This window comes from Sciurus carolinensis, chromosome 12 (genome assembly GCF_902686445.1).
Source record: "Sciurus carolinensis chromosome 12, mSciCar1.2, whole genome shotgun sequence".
NCBI classification, from domain to species: domain Eukaryota; kingdom Metazoa; phylum Chordata; class Mammalia; order Rodentia; family Sciuridae; genus Sciurus; species Sciurus carolinensis.
The window spans coordinates 29146019-29166318 of NC_062224.1; the positions used below are offsets into that span (position 1 = coordinate 29146019).

The 20300-nt window shown below is 32.6% G+C and overlaps 1 protein-coding gene across 6 annotated transcripts in view; it reads left to right on the plus strand.

Moving 5' to 3' along the window:
- Positions 1 to 20300, plus strand: part of Mindy3 (MINDY lysine 48 deubiquitinase 3) — an 84766-nt gene that overhangs the window by 17873 nt on the left and 46593 nt on the right. For 5 of the 6 annotated variants that reach the window (XR_007104424.1, XM_047521250.1, XM_047521252.1 and 2 more), the window contains 4 exons: positions 1384 to 1435; positions 2325 to 2439; positions 5295 to 5368; positions 6417 to 6496. Coding sequence is in view for 5 of the 6 variants with exons in the window: in XM_047521250.1 (XP_047377206.1) it covers positions 1384 to 1435; positions 2325 to 2439; positions 5295 to 5368; positions 6417 to 6496 (321 nt within the window). In the remaining variant the exon portion in view is untranslated. The remainder of the gene's footprint in view (positions 1 to 1383; positions 1436 to 2324; positions 2440 to 5294; positions 5369 to 6416; positions 6497 to 20300) is intronic. The other variant, XM_047521255.1, reaches the window with a different exon arrangement.

Below are 20300 nucleotides of genomic sequence, written 5' to 3' on the forward strand. Positions count from 1 at the left end.
GCCTTTTCTCTCTAAATTACTATCTTTATGTCAACTTTCATAGTATACCTAGTAAAATTATTGCAATAATTAAGCACTTGGGAAAAAGTAGGTTAGAATTTTTAATATATTCTGAAATTTTAAATGTGAAGTTTTTTCCCCTCTCATTAATATTACATTCTGTACAAACATTAATTTCATTGGCTTATGTGGTGTGTATATTTTTGGCTTGTTGGTAATGCACAGTTGTTTGCAGTAGTGAATACTCGGGTTCAATTTCAGTTTGTTTCCCACATAAACCTAAAGATTATTTAAATTAATCCATTTGGCCTTCTAAAGATTTTTAAAAATTAAGTGAAACATTTGAAAACTTAAACTATGCTTTGAAAAGCTAGCATAATGTGATATTTTTAAATTGTCAGGAAAGTTTTTAAGTTTTGAACTCATAATGAATCAATTTCCATAATCATGAGTTTATATTTGAAACTATAAGATTTACTTTATAAAATTATGTGAAATTGTTTGTTGTGGAAAAAGTAGTCATTTTATTCAGTTATTTAAAAAGACTTTATCTTCCAGAAGACAAGGTTGAATTTAAATCCCCATTGTGTGTTCTTGAGAGATGTCTTCTCTGTACCTCAGGTTGCTCTTCTGTAAAATGGAGACCGGAGGGTTCTTGTGAGGATTAAATGAGATCAGACCTATGCAGCAGTTACAAAAGGGCCTGGTACTTAGGAAAGCACTCAAGCATCACCTTTGACTAAAATGCTTTCTTTGATTTCCTTGGATATTTGAAATTTATATATTTGTACTATATTAATAGCATAATGTTACTGAAAACTTCTCAACAATTACTTGATGAATGAGGAAACAAACTTAAAGCTGTCATTGAACCTGTGTAATTTCAGTGCTATGCCTTTGTATAAACTTTTTTTAAATAATGAAGCTTTTAAAATTAAAGATTTTATATTATAAGGAAGAAGATTAGCTATGATAATTTTACTTGGATCCATAAGCTGAAAGATAATTTGAAAGTGAAGGGCACATGACAATGGTGTGTGAAGCACTGATTGTCATTAGTTTTTCCTATTTTATAAACTGTTCTAGTGTAACTGAATTGAAAATAAATGTTCTTCTACATTCTATTTTATAAACTGTCCTAGTGTAACCGAATTGAAAATAAATGTTCTTCTCCATTCTCAGTTTTTTATCCATTTTAGTTATAACCATTGTAACTAAGATGTTGAAATATAAAATCATGTTATAGTAAACACTAAACAGAATTTTAAGGGAATAAAACAAATAGGGAAATTTTGATTGCTTGAAAGTATTTACAGCCTGCTGTGTGTATCTTGTGTCATTTATTTGCCATGTGTAGTGCTGAAAAGTGTCTTTTATGTATAGCTGCCTTGGCTGTCGAAGAGCTTGGCTTTGAGCGATTTCATGCATTAATTCAGTAAGTAACATTGGAACATTTAAAATACTTACCTTGTGGACGCATTGCCATTCTAAATCTGTTCATACTGTGGATTCTTAGATTTATATAGTACTGTGTCACTTAAACACAAATTTTAAATCCCTTGCTTAAGGATTAATTTTCTTTCAAACTAAAAAAAAAATTTATATGTGTATATTTAATTATTTTAAGTCCCAAATTAGCTATCTAATCATACTTTTAAAAATTAAAAGCTTTTTCATTATTACAATGAAAAAAATCAATTCAGCCTAATGTTTTTCTGTCCTGAATGAATATAAAAAATTTTAGTGGGTAAATATTGAATTATATCCTATTTACCAAAATTTTTCTGTAATATCAAAATGTCCATCTCATTAAAGTATTTAAAATTTTGTTACAAAAATAAGGTCAGGATGACTATGTTGATAGAATTATAGGTGGCATTTGGGAATTTAGTATTAATTTCTTTGAAAGGAAGCCACAAATGCATATGATAGTTTTAGCATTGAGATATTCATTAAACGATTTTCAGGTGTTAAGAGATAAAATGTTTATGGTTATTAAACACCTCTTTAAAGAGAGCTACTCTATTCTCTATAAAACTGTATACTAAAGAATTGCATTAATGCCAGGCATTTCAACTATGAGATGAAGAGGGTCCCCTACCAAGTAGATGGTTTGTTTTAATGGTATATACTGTATGTAGTGGGAGTTGGCAGCAATAGATTTTGCTTTTAGTGGCTAAGCTTGTATTTGAAAATTCAAGATACTTATAAAAATCTCCTGTTCATACATATGTTTTAATGTACAAAACAATTTAAAATTTTTCCCATTTGTGAATGTAATAGATCTCATTATTTTACTAATACTTAATTATTTTTCCCCTCAGAAAAAGATCATTCAGAAGTTTATCAGAATTAAAAGATGCTGTCTTGGACCAGTATTCAATGTGGGGAAACAAATTTGGAGTATTGCTTTTTCTGTATTCTGTGTTACTGACAAAGGTTTGTTTAAGAAGATGCTTCTTCTGCCCTTTATTAGTTTAGTACTGTTTATCCTGCTGTGATGAGTGATTTTATGCTTTCTGCTGCTGCTTCTAAATCTCAAAATAAAAATCACTTAGGTTGATAATAAGAAATTAACTCCTGTTTTCTCTCATTCACTTGTTGCTTAACCACTTTCAGACTTTCACCTCTGCTTTTCTGCACTATAGAGGTTATCAGTGATATTCTTTATGACATGCTGTCAGTTCTTATGAATTTTGTTTTCTTTGTTCTTAGCAGTTTCTGGCATTGACCTCTTAACCCCTTCTGAAAACTCTTGACTCCCACTTCTTTTCTTGACATATCAGTCATTATGCTAGTTTTCTTATGTCTCACAGTTCTTTTTGCTGTTGTTGTTGTTGCCGTTGTTATTTTCTTCAATAGCTTCTTTCTTTCTTTAGGTGTTTTCCTCTTCCCTTCTGAATTTTGGTATTCCACATATTTCATTCTCTGGATGCTGTATGCTTTTTCTTTTGTGAATAGCTCACTCTCTTAGCTTAGCTTTGTGTGTTTCATCCCAGTATGTATACTTCTAGTCCTCCCTTTTTTCCCCAAGTACCAATTTTATATTTCTGGTCACTTGTTACTGTGTATATGATGCCTGAAATCAAAATTTTTTTCATTTGAAAAATGTTTATTGAGCATTGACTTTATGCTAGGGCTTGTGCTTATAGTATGAGATTTTTTTTGTAGGGGGGGCAGGGGATACCAGGGATTGAACTCAGGGTCAGTCAACCACTGAGTCACATCTCCAGCCCTATTTTTTATTTTATTTGGAGACAGGTTCTCACTGAGTTGCTTAGCACCTCACTGTTGCTGAGGCTGGCTTTAAACTCTCAATCCTCCTGTCTCAGCCTCCTGAGCCGCTGGGATTACAGGTGTGCACCACTGTGCCCAGCCAGTACGAGAAATTCTTAATAGCTCTATTCAGTGTTGTAAAAAATACATGTAAACAATTATTTTCATTATGGTTGTGGGTTTTGGTATTTTTTTGCATGTGCAAAGCATGGTGAGAAAAGAGAAGATATGCCCAAGTTTATCTAGTTGAATAATAGGCACACATTATATAGTCGGAACCACTGATGGATATAGGAATTTGATGAATGAATAAAAGTTTTATATAAGGAAAAGCTGTAGTAATATCCAAGCAGTAGGAGCAGCAAGTCTGAAAGCATAAGATTTGAGACAACACAGGTTTGGGGAACTACAAATACTCAGTATTACTCCATCATATTATGCCAGAGAGCTAATGTGAAAGATGATACTGGACACTTATATTAATAAGTCTCCAAATATGAAGGCCTTGTATATTGTGCAAAAAATACTTCAGGTTTCATCTGCTCAAAATTGGTAGAGAAAAAATATTTGAAGGAAGTGACAAGATCTTTTTATTGATAAAAGAAGCCTTAAATTGGAATAAGAGTTTAATGAAAATATTTGTTGTATGAATATAAGCCTAGAATAAAGGTAACTAGAAGAGTGAGTATTGGAATAGGTGAAGCCTAAACCAGGATAGTGACCATAGAGTAGAAAAGAAAGTGAATATATTTAGAGATGAATAATAGAAATAAACCAAATGTTTGACTTCTGAATATAAATAAAAGAACCAAAAGTACCTGGAAATTGGTTGGTCGTTGGGAATAGCACTGATGGTGGTATCTAAGATGATTGATTGCTTCTTGACAGTACATTGTTCTCCCATTTTTTTATGCTGAAAACTTTTGATGCTTCCTGTCTTACCTTTAACAGCCAGTAAATCATTGTGCTAGTTGTTCTTCTTTGAGCTACTCTTTGAAATGATACCTCCTCCTTCCACCCCAGTGACTGTGTCACTTGTTCCTGTTATTCATTTTGACTTTATCATAGCCTACTTTGTGTTGTTTACAAGGATGGCAAATGCACTATCACACAAACATTTGTTTCTCCTACAGTGTTTATACAATCATTAAATATTTTGATTATTGATTAGCCATCTATGTAATTTTTAGAAGTGGCCTACAATGTGATAGAACCAGGGGTTAAAATTAAGTGAATAGCACAATGTTTGTTAGTTTATCTGTGTCATTTTGGAGTTGATGAGATTAAAATACCTAGATCTTCTTGTACTCTTCCCCTATCTAGAACTTTTGCAATTTGGGTGTCCTTTTGGGAGATTAAAAAGTGTGAGGAAACTGGTTTTCAAGAAAATAAACTTTGTATCCTCCTAATTACATTTTATTTTGTTGGTATACAATATATATATATATATATATACATATATATGTATATATATATGTATATGTATGTATTTAAATTGCCAATATTTGGGAAAAATCCTGATCAGAAATAAATTTTCCATTTTCTTATGTAACAGTTATATCTCTTTTATATTTAATTGGTATCTGTTGACAATCATGTGGAATATTTAGTACTAAGTTTTTACTACTAAATTTTTCAGTGATCTCAAATAAAATTTGTTGCTTTAACAGGTATATTAGGTTTTAATTTAATTTAGCTTAAAGTTAAATAAATATTAACTTTTGTATTAAATTTTTTTCCTCTTGAAAGTTAAATATTATCTCTCTATCCTCTCTAATAAACAGTGGATTTATTACCTGTGAGTCTATTGGTATTCTTTATGTAGAGCCCATGAAAGAAAAAGTTTTAAGGAACTACTATTTACAGTTATCTCAAATGTACCCCCACTTCAAAGCTGGGTAATTCTTTGAAAGATTATGTAAATGTATTTTATTAAAGTACAAAGTGGTCGATTTTTAAACTACCATAATTTACATATTTGTTTTTAAATTAATTCTATGAATTCTTGGTTTCTTTAGGGCATTGAAAACATAAAAAATGAAATTGAAGATGCAAATGAACCTTTGATAGATCCTGTATATGGACATGGCAGGTAATTAAGTAAACTCTGTGATCTCCTTTGCGAACCTTAGTTTTTAGGAACTTAAGGTAAAACATGAGTGAGGCAGGTGAATTTTCTTGTCACTGGTGTTGACAACAGGAAGTCTATGGGTTTGAGCAGTCCTAGGCTTTCTGTATTGTTTTCCTTAGTGCGTTGCTTGCTTTATGGATTAGATGTCAGCTTCCAGTTTAGGGTCACAATCCGTTGCATTTATTGTGTCAAGTTTTTCAGATGATGGGAGACATTTTAACAAATTCTTTGTCTCATTTATGAAAAATTTTTTTAAAGATAGAATTTACTATTTTGAATTAGAAACAATATCCTTACCTATTTGTGAATGGTTTCTTATTTGGGAAGGGAAAAAAAATTCCCATTTTCTCTGGGGCCATCCTTCCTCTCAAGCTTTTTTATAGCTTATTTTTACCAAAACTAATAGAACATTGATAGATCATCTGCTTTTTCTTTTTTCTTTCTTTTTTTTTTTTCGTTCATTTTTGTGCTCGGGATTGAATCCAGAGGTACCTTACCATTGAGCTATATATATCCCCAGTCCATTTTATTTTCCTATTCAGAGTCTAAGTTGCCCACGCTGACCTTGAACTTGCAATCTTCCTGCCTCAAGCTCCTGAATTGCTGTAATTACAAGTGTGTTCTACCACACCCAGCTAATAGTTCTACCTTAATACATGAGTCCTTTTTAGACCATTCTGACTTAGAGGTTAAAATTCACATATTTTCCACCAAAGACAAAACATACCAATAATTATATATTTTTAAAGATGATAGTTAATTATCAATCCATTAAATATGATATCTTCAAGTTGTTGAATTTGTATCATTATATAGAATAATAGTTACCATTGTGGCAATGCATTTAACAAGACTAACTATATAAAATGGAAAATATAATGCTCTCCCTAACATTGTTTTTTAACATTATTTAATGTAAAAAGTTACCTTATCCCTTACCGTAGGAATTACTTGACTCAAGGACTAGTTTTTTTCATATATTAATTGCCTTTTATTTTTTTATTAATAGCCAAAGTTTAATTAACCTTCTGCTGACGGGACATGCTGTTTCTAATGTATGGGATGGTGATAGAGAATGCTCAGGAATGCGTAAGTATATTCGTTTGTGTTTGTTTTATTATTAATATTTCAGTAGAACATAGTTGATTGAAATTCATCTATGCAGTGGCTGCACATGACTTAGAAGTTAAGGTAACTATTTTCTGATAGAAGAATCCTCTACAGTTGCCAAGACACCATGGCATCAAGGATATAAGTTTTGGAGCCAGGCAATATTGGGGTTCATTTCCAACCAAGTATGACTTTAGTCAGGCTACTAACTACTCATGCCTTTGTATTCTCTAGTATGATATTGGAATTGTAGGACTAACTCCTTGAGAAAAAAACAATAACTGTATACACATAGCATGAATTTATCTGGAGACAGCATTGAAGTTGTTGCTTAAAGTTGAGGAAAATTACAAATTATTGTGATTTGTAATATTTGCCTTAAGAGCCTAATGGGTTTGCATAGCACTTTTAATAAGCATAATTTCTTTTAAAATGCTGGACAAATTTCATTTTATTATTCGTCAGTCTAAATTTTTTAACTTACCCATTCAACTTATGTTGAATAACTACTCTGTGCCGCTTATTGAAGTGTTTAGAGTAGGACATGAAGCTGAATAGTTCCTTTAATTCACAGGCAAATTTATTACACAGTTTTTTCTAATTTATAATTACATAAAACTCATCAAACAGCAAAGCAAATACTGTGATTGAGAAAATAAGTTACTACTTTTTGCTCCCATTTAAATGATTCTTAATCTTAGGTTTAAGTATTTCTCAAATTTTAGAAATATGTATGGTTAACAGAAACATGAAGGGATGTAGTGTTAAGAAAAGTAAAATTTATGGAAAGTCAGAATTAAAAAGCACTGTAATGGAATCCAGTCATTTTCCTATTTCAGAAACTTAAGAACTTAAGAAATAACTTCATTTCTGTTTTAGTCAGCTTTTTCGTTGCTGTGACCAAAAGACCTGACAAAAACAATTTTAAGGAGGAAAAGTTTATTTGGGGGCTCACAGTTGCAGAGCTCCCAATCTATAGAAGACTAATTTCATTGCTCTGGGCCTGAGGCAAGGCAGAATATCATGACAGAAAAGTATGGTGGAGGAAAGTGGATCAGAATATCCTACCAGGAAACTGAGAGAGAGAGAGAGAGAGCTCTCTTTTTATCAAGAACAAAAAATACCCTAGAGGCACACCCTAATGACCTACCTACTCCAGCCATACCCCTTCTGCCTGTAGTTACCACCTGTTTAATTCCTATTAGGAAGTTAATGCACTGATTAGGTTAGGGCTCATATAACCTAATCATTTTACCTTTTAAACCCTCTTTCATTGTCTCACACATGAGCTTTTGGGGGCATCTGATGTCTAAATCATAACAATTACTGACAGGTAATACATGCAAAATTTTCACTTAGAGGTAAAAAAAATAGAATGAGAGCCTAGTTTTGCTAATTTATGACAAGTATCATAGCTTAAGGAGTGAAATTCTTGGTGGGAAAATACAAAGTTATTTTGTTGCTTATCCTATTCTTAGAGTTTTATTCTGATATATAGCTGAAAGCATTTCATCCTGCCCAGTCTCACTTGAGTAAAGGCAGGTTTCTTTGTTCTCTCATGTTGGCTTCTGCTTACTCCCTACTTTCTTTTTTCTTTACAGAATGAGTTTGTTAATTATCTAAGTTTTGGTTCTTGATAAATATGATTCATCCTTTTCTGTTTCTTGAAATATTGCCATTCAATGCTGCCATCTTGCCATGAATACTTTTAAGTATAGCTTAAAAATCAAAACTCAGCAATGACTTTGAAATATTTTTGCATTTTCCCTTTATCATTAGGACTATTGACTTTAAAGTTCAGTTACCTAAACTTAAGATCAAAATAAATAAATTCATTTGGCATTTATTGGATTAGGTCCTTGATATAATGGTTGGAGATATGTACTACTGGAAGAATTAGAGTTCCTGCTTTTAAAATGCTTAGGCAAGTCACATTACTTCTCTTGACTTTAGTTCATTTTTTTTTTAGTTCATTTTTCATATAATATGGTAGTAATATCTTCCTCAAAGGGTTGTTGTAAAAATTAACATCAGATTTCTAAATGTCTACACTGGTTCATAGGAAGAAATGTTTTCCCTCAAACAGTTATATACCTTGTCCTAGGAATACTAGAACAAGTAAGTAACTATGGAATAAGGTCAAATGAAGCATATTGAAATTAAGTAGCACAGATATTCAGAAAGAGAAAACTTCTAGATTTAGCTTGTGGGTAAGCAGACTTCAGGAATGAACATTTTAATGGCCATAGAGAATGAGCAGAAGGGCATTTGGAAGAAAGTGCAGGTTGTATTTAGGAACAAGGAAACAGAGCAGTTAGAATATAGCAGTGTAGTTTTTAGTCCTTTTTTTTTTTTTTTTTTCCTTTACTAGTGTGGTTTTTAATTCTGACTATACATCATCATTTGGGGAGCTTAAAAATATGTGAATGCTGGGCATGGTGGTGCATATCTGTATTCCCAGTGGCTTAGGAGGCAGCGGCAGGAGGATTGCAAGCTCAAAACCAGTTTCAACAACTTAGCAAGGCCCTAAGCAACTCAGTGAGATCCTGTCTCTAAATAAAATGTAAAAAAGGGCTGGAGTTGTGGCTCAGTGGTTGAGTGGCCATGGGTTCCATCCCTGGTACCAAAAATAAAAATAATAAAAATATCTGCATACTCAGACTCCAACTAGGAACAGTTAAATTAGACTCTCTAGGTGTTAGACCATGGGCATATAATTTAAAATTTCTCCTAGATAATTTTTGATATGCAACCAGGTTTGAGGAAAAAGTCATTGTATATATGACAGACTAGTAAAAGGAAAGATAATCAACATAGGGCAGGTAAGAACATACAGACTCTCGAATGCTTAGTTGACAAGTATGAGAAGTCATTGAAGGCACAGAGAAATAACATAAAACTTGTAAATCAGAATCCTTAATCTGAGACAAGAATCACCTGATTATCTCATTAGATGCTAAAAAAGCATTTGACCAAATATGCATCCATTCCAGTTCAAATCACTAGAAAAACTAGGGATAGTAGCAACATACTTCAACAACGTAAAAGCTATGTATGTTAAACCCAAGGCCAACATCATTCTAAATGGAAAAAGAACTGAAAGCATTCGCTCTAAAAACTGAAACAAGACAGAGATATCCTCTTTCACCACTCAAACCATCTCTATTTGCTAACAACATGATCCTATATTTAGAAGACCCAAAAACTCCACCAGAAAACTTTTAGAACCTATAAACAAATTCAACAAAGTAGCAGGATATAAAATTAACAACTGTGCATCAATGACATTCCTATACAACAGTGATGAATCAGCTGAAAGAGAAATTAGGAAAACTATCTCATTCGCAATTGTCTCAAAAAAAAACCTGGGACTTGATCTAACAAAAGAGTTGAAAGACCTTTACAATGAAAACTACAGGACACAAAAGAAAGAAATTGAAGAAGACCTTAGAAGGTGGAAAGATCTCCCATATTCTTGGATAGGCAGAATTGATATTGTCAAAATGGCCTTACTACAGATACTATACAGATGTAATGCAACTCCTATTGAAATTCCAATGATGTTCTTCATAGAAATAGAAAAAGCAGTTATGAGATTCATTTTGAAAAATGAATTTCCAGATAGCCAAAGCAATACTTCAGTGAGAAAAATGAAACAGGAGGCATCACAATACCAGATTATACTACAGAGCTAATAACAAAACCACATGATATTGGCACCAAACAGACATGAAGACCAATGGTACAGAATAGGAGACACAGAGACACACCCACATAAATAGTGATCTCATACTAGACAAAAGCCCCATAGCATACATTGAAGAAAAGATAGCCTCTTCAATAAATGGTTCTGGGAAAACTGGAAATTCATATGTAGCAGAGTGCTGTCTGTCACCCTGCACAAACCTCAAAGGGGATCAAAGACCTAGGCATTAGACCAGAAACTCTGCATCTACTAGAAGAAAATGTAGGCCCAACCCTCCATCATGTTGGCTTAGGAACCCAATTCCTCAACAAGACTCCTAAAGCACAAGAGTAAAATAAAGTGTCAATAAATGGAATGGTATCATACTAAAAAGCTTTTTCACAGCAAAGAAATAATCAAGGGAGTGAAGAGTGCCTACAGAATGAGAGAAAATCTTTGCCACCTGCATCTCAACCATTAATCTCTAGGATATATAAAGAATTCAAAAAACTTAACTCCAAAAAAACAACACAATCAATGAATGGGCAGAGGAACTGAACAGACACTTCACAGAAGAAATACAATCAATCCACAAATATATGAAAAAATGTTCAACATCTCTAGCAATTAGAGAAATGCAAATTAAAACTACACTGAGATTCCATCTCCAGTCATAATGGCCATTATCAAGAATATTAGGAACAATAAATGTGGGGGAAAAGGTACACTCACACACTGCTGGTGGAACTGCAAGTTGATGCAACCACTCTTGAGAGCAGTATGGAGATTCCTCAGAAAACCTGGAATGGAATTACCATTTGACCCAGTTATTCCACTCCTCACTGTGTACCTAAAGGACTTAAAATCAGCTTTCTATAGTCACAGCCACATAAATGTTTATAGCAGCTCAATTCACAATAACTAAGCTATGAAATCAACCTAGGTGCCCTTCAACAGACATTTGGATAAAGAATTGTGCTATGTATATACACAATGGTATGTTACTCAGCTAGAAAGAAGAAAGACTTTATGACATTTTCCAGTAAATGGATACATCTGGAGACTATTATGCTAAGCAAAATAAGAACTCCCACAAAACCATAGGTCAAATGTAGTCTCTACGTAGATGCTAACACAGTACAATTGGGCAAGGGGATGAATAGAAGTTCATTGGATTAGACAAAGGGGAATGAAGGGAAGGGAGGTGGGCAGGAATAGGAAAGAGAGTGGACTGAATCTGACATAACTTTCGTATGTACACATATTAATACACCACAGTGAACCTCCACATCGTGTACAACCACAAGACTGGGATCCTCATTAGAATAAGATGTACTCTGTATTTGTATAAAAATGTCAAAATATACTCTACTGTTATGTATAACTAAAAAGAACAACAACAAAAAATCTGTCAGTTTGTAGGGTATACTGGAATGGAATCACAAATTCAAAGCTGTATAGCACATAGCCTAGTCAGATCAGAGGTAATATAATGACAAAAGATATAGCAAGAAGAAAAGTAGAGCAACTAGTATTCGTGTACCTCATGCTAAGCAATATGTTTGGGTATTGTCTTTTAAACCTTAGCAAAGTTAAGAAAACTGAAGCCAAAATACTTTAGTAATTTGCCCAAAGTCAGTCAACAGAGGCCTAAACTACTTGGACTTCTGACCCTCGCCCAAAGGCCTGTTCCTCTGGTACCACTTTGCTTCTGGGGTAGAGAGTCCAGGACTGTAGAATCTTTGGAATTCAATATTCTATGTATGAAGGAAAGGTACAAATAATTAGTAGATTTTCAAATAAAACTTGTGAATAAATTAACACAAGAAACATGGCATGTTGTTTAAAAGTACTGTGTAACTGTGTATGTTTTGATATAGGAAAAAAACGATCTTTGCATTCAGGTGTTTCATTTGAAGTGTGATTACAACTCTTGATGTTGATAAGAATGCTCATTATGCAGTGGTGACAGACATTTAACATTCTAGTCACTGTTAAGTATTTGAATATTTTTTTTCCATTTGTTCACTTCATTCCTATAGCTACCATATGATCATCCTCATTTTACAGATCAGAAAACTAAGGGACCAGTGGCTGAGTATTTTGTATTTAATTTTACATAACTTAATAAATAGCAAAACTGAGGCTTGAAGCATAGTAGTCTGATTCTATACATTGGCACACTTAATCAGTATGATATAATCCCTCTTATACTACGTATGTTTTAGACTTGAATGCTCTCATACAAATGTGGGTTAGCATGGAAGTTTATCTTATTTAAATCTCATAATAACCTTGAGAGGCAGATGTTTGTTCCATTGATGAAGAAGCAACTGAGATTGAGTATTTAATCTAAAGGTTCTTTGGATAAAGTTAATAAAGGAGCCAAGCACACATATATTTCAGTCAAGGAAAATGAAGGCCAAGAAGAGGCTATGAAGTTATCAGCAAAGTTTTTCTTTAGAAGCATAATTGAGATAAAAACCCTATTAGGAAGAACATACTTTAGCACTGTAGGGAAGGAAATTTGGTGAAAGGATGAAAAGAGAAGTCCTTTGCCTGATCATAAGAAGGGCAAAAGATAATATGCATAACTTTTAAGAGTTAGAAGTCTCCTAAATTTGTAGACCAGGAAAGAGCCACTTTCAGTAGAAGGAATAGTAAATGGGGTCAAGACTATCACTAACCTAGAGGAGGTGCGCATTCCTTTGAAGAAGTAATATACTGAGAAAAGACAAAGGCATTTTGACCTGTGAAAGAATTGAAACTTTGTTGCTCAGAGTTGGGTATACTGAAGTATAGTTACAGAAGAATAAAAGAGAGAAAGAGTTTGAATTGGTTGCTGTAAAGAATATAGAGATGATGAGAAAAGTGCATTCAGCAGCAAGAGTTTAAATGAGATGAACTAGGATTATTTTAAAGTGAATCCTACCGAGAAAGCTTGTAGTTAGGTTTTTTTGCCTCTAGCATTTAACTTGAGTCGGGCAGTGGGAGAAAAAGTGAATATTTTATATTTAACCCAGGAAAGGCCAAGAAGGTTCAGTGAACAATGAATGGAGTATTTTTCTAACTTTTATTTATTAAGGATATCAATACTTGATCTGTTACATATAGTAAACATTTTTTCTTGTGGTATGTCTTTTACCTTGAATTATGGTAAATATTTTAGACTGTTTACAATTTTGGCTGTTATAAATAATTCTGTAGTAAACATTGCATGTAAGTCTTTCCTATTCATATATTCCTACCAGTTTGATTTCTTAAAGTTCAATGTGTATTGCATATTTAGCATTTAGTTAAATTTTTTATTAATAACTTTATTAAGATATAATTCACATATAAGTAGCCACTTAAACTTTACAATTCAGTGGAGTTTTGTAGTAAGTTTCAAGAGTTGTGCAGCCATCACCACAATGAATTTTAAAATATTTTCCTTACCCCAAGAAGAAATTCTGTTTCTATTAACATGTTTCCTTCCACACTAGCTTTGGCAACTACTAAAATCTACTTTTTGTCTCTATTAGATTTGCATGTTTCAGACATTTTCCTATAAGTAATACAATGTCTGGTCTTAGTGACTGGAGTTTTTCACATATTATGGTGTTTTCCATGTACCAGTACTTGTCTTTTTTATTGATAACATTTAATCTTATGGATATACCACATTTATTCCTTCATCAATTAACAGACAATTGGAGCATGTCCACTGGACCATTATGTATAATACTGTTAGGGACATTGATGTGCATATTTTTATGAGGACGTGTTTTAGTATCCTTTATACCTGGGAGTTAAAATCTGAGATCATACAATAATTCATAAGGTTTAGCCTTTTGAGCAACATGTTAAATTTTGATAATGATAAATTTTCTTCTGAAATTTGCTTCTCCAACTAGTAAAGAATAAATGTCTATCTATAAAAGAGGGGTCCCGTTTTCTTCATCCTGGCTGACGCTCAAAATTGCCAGAATTGTTCATCTTGAATATTTTGTTTGATGAGTTTATTTACCAGTGATAGACTTTTAATTTACATTTCTCTGATTTTACTGAGCCCGAGGTTGATTATATTTTTTCAGGCATTTGTCAGCATTTAAAATTTCTTCTTCTGGCAATTACTTCTTCCTATCCCGTTGGCATTTTGGGGTAAGGAGTTATTTTCTGTCATTCATTTTCTAGGACTCTATAAATTCTCTTTTGGTTGTTTGCATATTAACTGTGTTGCAAATATTTTCTTCCAACCTTTCCTATCTCCTGTTAACTTTGTTAATGATGTCTTTTAATATGCCCAAGATTTTCATTTTTATGAGGTTAAATGATTTGTTATAGATTGGTTTTTATCTTATATTTCTCTTTGTATCAATTTTATATTTCTGCCATCCCAGGATTAAACTGATATTCCCTAGTTATTTTCTTCAAATGCTTTTTCTGGGCCTTATTTTTTTTTTCTCTCTCTTTCTTTTCTTCTTTTTTTTCTCATCTGTTTAGCTCTTTAGTCCATCTTGATTAATTATGAATAGTGTTAGGTAGGGATCTACATTTACATTTTTTTTAAACTGGTTTTGCTTGTTAGTGATCAAACCCAGAGCCTTGCTTATGCTAAGCAAGCATTCTAACCCTGAACTACACCCTCAACCCTACCTTTTTCCTTTTTTTCAAAGAATTATCCAAAGTCCTAATTCCAGTCAATTTCCCACAGATAGGAAACAGCTCCGTAACCAAAAAACAAACTTCCCATATTTGTGAGTCATTCTTCTAATTCATCTATTCTACCTATGTATTTGTGAGGTTATATGCAAAACTACACTGTTACATGGTATTATATTTTGATATTTGTTAGCACATATTTCCTGATAATGTACTTTTTCAAAATTATTAGTTCTGGGGGTTATAGTTACATAAAGGACATGCTTAGGCACCAGTTGCCCTGGTTCAACACAGTGCATTCACACATATACAAATTACAGTCATTTCTATGCTGTGTTTTTCAAATGAACTTTCTCCCTTATTTTCTGGCTCTTGTTCTAAGAAATTTGTAAGGACTTAGATTGAGATCACATTTAATTTGTAGATGATTTTAAAGAAATGATACCCTTACAATATTGAATTTTCCTATCTTGTTTCATATGTCCTTCAGTAAAAATTCAGTGTTTATCACATAGATCTTATAGGTCCTGATTCCCTGTGCCTCATTCTATCCCAAATGTTAAAACTATCTTTTGCTTCAGCAATAGATAGAAATAGACTGCAATAAAACTGATTCCCCCTTTGCATTCTTGCCCTCTTCCTCAGACTTTCACATTAGCTAGTGTGGTATTTCCGATTATGTTTCTCTCTCACTTAAAACCATTTACTAGCTGCTTCCCCTTGCACTTAAAATGAAACCCATATTCCTTACTAGGACTGAGATCTTTTCATGGTCTGTTTCCTATCTCCTATCTGTCTTCATTTTGTACCACTGCTTGTCTTTTGAGCTGAATTTTTTTTTTGTTTTCCTGTAGATGAGTATTCCTATGAACCCTTTCTACCTTAAAGGAATCCCTCTGTATTTTACACTCTTTATTGTTTGTATTGTACCTTTATTACTTTTGTATTTTTATTTTTGTCATGAGATTAATATAGAAATGTCTACTATAAATCAGAAATCTAAAGTTGTTTTGTTTTTAAATTAAAATCACTACTGTAATCTATCAAGGCATATTTATTTTAAGTTCATGAATTCATGATGCATAGCAAATAACAGAATATAAACTCTAAGGAATAAGATCATTTTGAAATTCTATTATTAGGTAATGAGTTGCAATTAAATAACTAGGTGCTCTACAATTTTGAAAAAGTATTTGGTTTATAAAAATAGAAAAATAGAAATTAATATTAATAGAGATTTCTATTAATAGAAAAGATCAGAGTTGCTGTTTTTCTCAAATCTTATTTGCAAAAATAAGTTTAATTGGAACCAGATTGCCAAATAAAATATGCATTTCACATTTAAAAAATCATCTTTAGTATGTCTCCATACAATATTTGGAATATACTTATTACTCTGAAATTTAAATTTAACTGAGTCTCCTTATTTTGTTGTTGTTAATTTTAATAGTGCTAGCTAGATGCCAAGTTGAATAATTAACTTCTTAGGAATACAACAGACTACCAGTAAGTGAGTTTAAAAAGCTCCTTACACTCAAATGTAGCTCAAACATGGGTCAGATTGTAAGTGTCTTTACCTCTAAGTGGACTACTAAACCTTTTTCAGTATATTCCTTTTATTTTAGTTGTCCTAGCATTATTTTTAAAAGTTAATTTTTTTTCATTTTAAACTACAGATTCTTTATTTACTCAAAGACCCTACATAATTCATCCCAGTTTAATTTTTCAGCCATCACTAACTTCTGCTTGAGCAACATAATGCTACTTTCATATCTTTGTTCATGCTTGTGCCTAAAGTTCCACGTTACATTCCTCCTACCAGTGCCTGTCCTATCCTTCAGTGATCACGTCATATGCCAGCTCTTCCAAGAAGAGCTTCTGATTCCCATGGCTGAAAGATCCTACCTCTAAGCATTTTGCTTTCCTGACACTTACCACATCCTACCACATCTCTTACTGCTTATTACCACATTGCCCTTTAGAGGATCCGATCATCCGTCTTCTCTGGGATACCTTTGCACTATGCTTAGCAATGTTCTTTTCCTTACTTGGCACTCAGGATATGTTAAATAAATGTGGAACAGTTAACTGGCTTCCAAGAGTATATAATTTGAAAGTTCCAAGAGTGATTCCTGTAGACACCCTTACAGCATAATTGATAGTGGAAGAGAGGACTGTAAAATAGTAAAATCAAGTACTTGGAATGTAAGTACTCTGCATAGAAATATAGTTAATCTCATTGACTTAATCACATATGTGTAGATGGGGACTGCTCATGATTAATCTTTAAGATGTAATTTAATGCTAGGCTAAGAAAAACAGGTTAGAGAGAAAATTCTAAAATATACTTATAATTTTAAAAAGGTGAATTCATAGAAACAGAGTAGAACGGTGGTTACCAGGACGTGAGTAAGTTGGTGAGATGTTGGTCAAAGAATACAAAATTTCAGTTAGATAGGTAGAATAATGTTAAAAGGTCTATGATAAAATATAGTGCCTATAGTTAATGACAAGCACTTTAAAATCAGAGTAGATTTTAAGTGTTCTCACCACAAAAAGAAAAATGTATATTATAGTTAAGCTAAATAATAATCTTATTTGACACTGTTTATTTATACTCTTAACCTGTAGCACTCCTAAAAATTCAATCAGAAATTAGATGAGTCTTCATGGTTTTTTTTTTTTTACTCATAATAGCCTAATATTGGGAAAGAGAAAATATATAACATAATCATTAGAATTTTCTGCAAGAATAAATAATCTTCTTTGAAACTTGAGAGTCTTACACAAATAAATTCTACAGGTTATAATTTGTGAGAATATTATATTATCAGTGTATTGTAACTTGATAGTAAACACCTTAATGATGCTTTTTAACTGTCAAGAGAAGATTTTAAGTATATATTCTGTTTAAGGAAATAGGCTTAATATATTTTTTAAACATTACCCTCTAAATTAATGCCCAAGCATGGCATTATTGATCTATTTTGAAAAATTCATTACCAAAGGTTTATGAAAATCTAGTTTGCTATATTTAATAAAATATTATATACTATTCTAGATATTTGTTGAAACTCAAAAAGAAATGATGTAGTAACAAATCATAACACTAGGTGGTAGTAATTGATTTTAGAAATTAGTGTTTCTCAACCTGTATTCTTTGAACATGTAAACATTTAGTACTGCTTACATTCAGAGGAAAAAGGAGAGATGCTTGCAAAGCCAGCAAGAATCCATCTACCTCTTTGGGCTATACCCCTACACTCCATTTTATTTCCTTTAACAGCTCTTTCCTAAAGATTCTTAAAATTTTTGGTCATATGTTCTTTATATTCTTAAAAATTATTAAGGATCCCAAGGAGATATTATTTACAGATTCTAAGAAAATAATAATAATTTTAATGTTAGACAGTATAACTGAGAAATTTAAAAATATGCACCAATGAATTTAAAATAATTTGTCCATTACTTGTAATACTTTTAATTTAAAAAAAAAACTTTTTTAAAACAAATAACAAGTGGATTTGTTGTAAATTTTATATACATGATAGTAAAGCATATTTTGACATATTATACATACGTGGAGTATATCATATTCCGATTAGGATCCCATTCTTGTGATTATATATGATGTGGATTTTCACTGGTGGTGTATTCATATATGAACATAGGAAAGTTAGGCCAATTCATTTTACTGTCTTTTCTATTTCCATCTCACTTCCCTTTTCTTCCTTGCCTTTAGTCTAATCCAGTGAACTTCTACTCTTCCCCTTGCCCCCTTGTTGTGTGTTAGCATCTACCTATCAGAGAGAACCTTTGGCCTTGGTTTTGTGGGAGTCCTCCAGATCCATCCATTTACTGAAAAAGTCATAAAGTCATTCTTTAGGGCCGAGTAATATACCATTGTGATCTATACCACATTTTCTTTACCTATTCATCTATTGTAGGGTACTTAGTTTGGTTCCATAGCTTAGCTATTGTGAATTGAGCTGCTATAAAAATTGATATGGCTGCTACATCACTGTAGTATGCCGATTTGAAGTCTTTTGGGTATGTTCTGAGGAGTGGGGTAGCTAGATCAAATGGTGGTTCCATTCCAAGTTTTCTGAGGAATCTCCATACTGCTTTCCAGAGTGTTTGCACTAATTTGCACTCCCACATCAATGTATGAGAGTGCCTTTTTCCCCACATCCTTGCCAACATTCATTGTTACTTTGTATTCTTGATAATTTTCATTCTGACTGAAGTGAGATGAAATCTCAGTGTAGTGTGCTGAATTTTCATATATGTTTATGAATTCAATCTATTGTGATATAACAAATCATTTAGGTCTGTAAAACTCCAATCTATATTCATGAGATAATAAGAGTAAAATAAGCAGTTAGCACTATATTATGAAAATCATTTTGATTTCTTCCTAGAAAGGGTTCTTTGGATCCCAGAGAGTCCTAAACCACAATAAAAGAACCATTGCTCTAACTCATCTGTGCTTGGAAGAAGCTAGTGACAAAATACAAACTGTATCTATGCATGCCCTATATTAATTTTAAATTTTACAAATCCAAAAAGTTAAACTACCTGTTCTTGACTAGGTGTTTTACTTAGTAATATTTATGATTGAGAGTTAATATTCACATTATATTAATTGATAAAATATAGTATCCTAATAGAAAATGGACATGACCGGATGGTAAAAAGAACAATTTTATACACACACACATACACACACACACACACACACACACACACACACATACACACACACACATTGTTTTACAGTGAACGTAAATTGTAACCATGAAAAAAAATTCTATAGACATATGTCTGGAACCAAATATATTTATTATAGTTCTGCTTAATGTTAGGTAATGCTATAGTCTCTGAAAGGATTTTATCATAACTGTTAAATCTCTGTGAAATAATATTAACTCTTCATTCTGTTCATACCTTCTTCTTTCTTATCTACCTCATGACTTTAAAGCTCTAATGCTAATGAGTCCCAAATCTTTGTATCTAACCCTGACTTGCCTGTCCCTATGTCTTCCAGTTGTTTGTCCTAATTTAGAAGTCCTAAGGACATCTCAGTTCCAGCTTGTCTAAGCAGAAAGTCATGTGTTCTATTCATACAACACCAGAATATACTTCATAATTCTTTCTTTTAGTTGATCACTCTCCCTCAGGTTCCCTAGGCTAGATGCATTTAAGGAAGTTTTGACAAATGCTTAACTTAAATAACATTCATTTTTCATACCTCTTTGCCATTTCCTCTACTTTGAATTTTCTTCTTCCTGTTTTTGGCCTGGAAAACTGCATATACTTCAGGATACCACTTCTGTGAGCCTTCCCAACAAGCTGTGTGTGTGTGTGTGTGTGTGTGTGTGTGCATGTGTGCGTGAATGCATACATGCATGCATGCACATATGTATACACAGAGCACAAACATTTTTTCACATG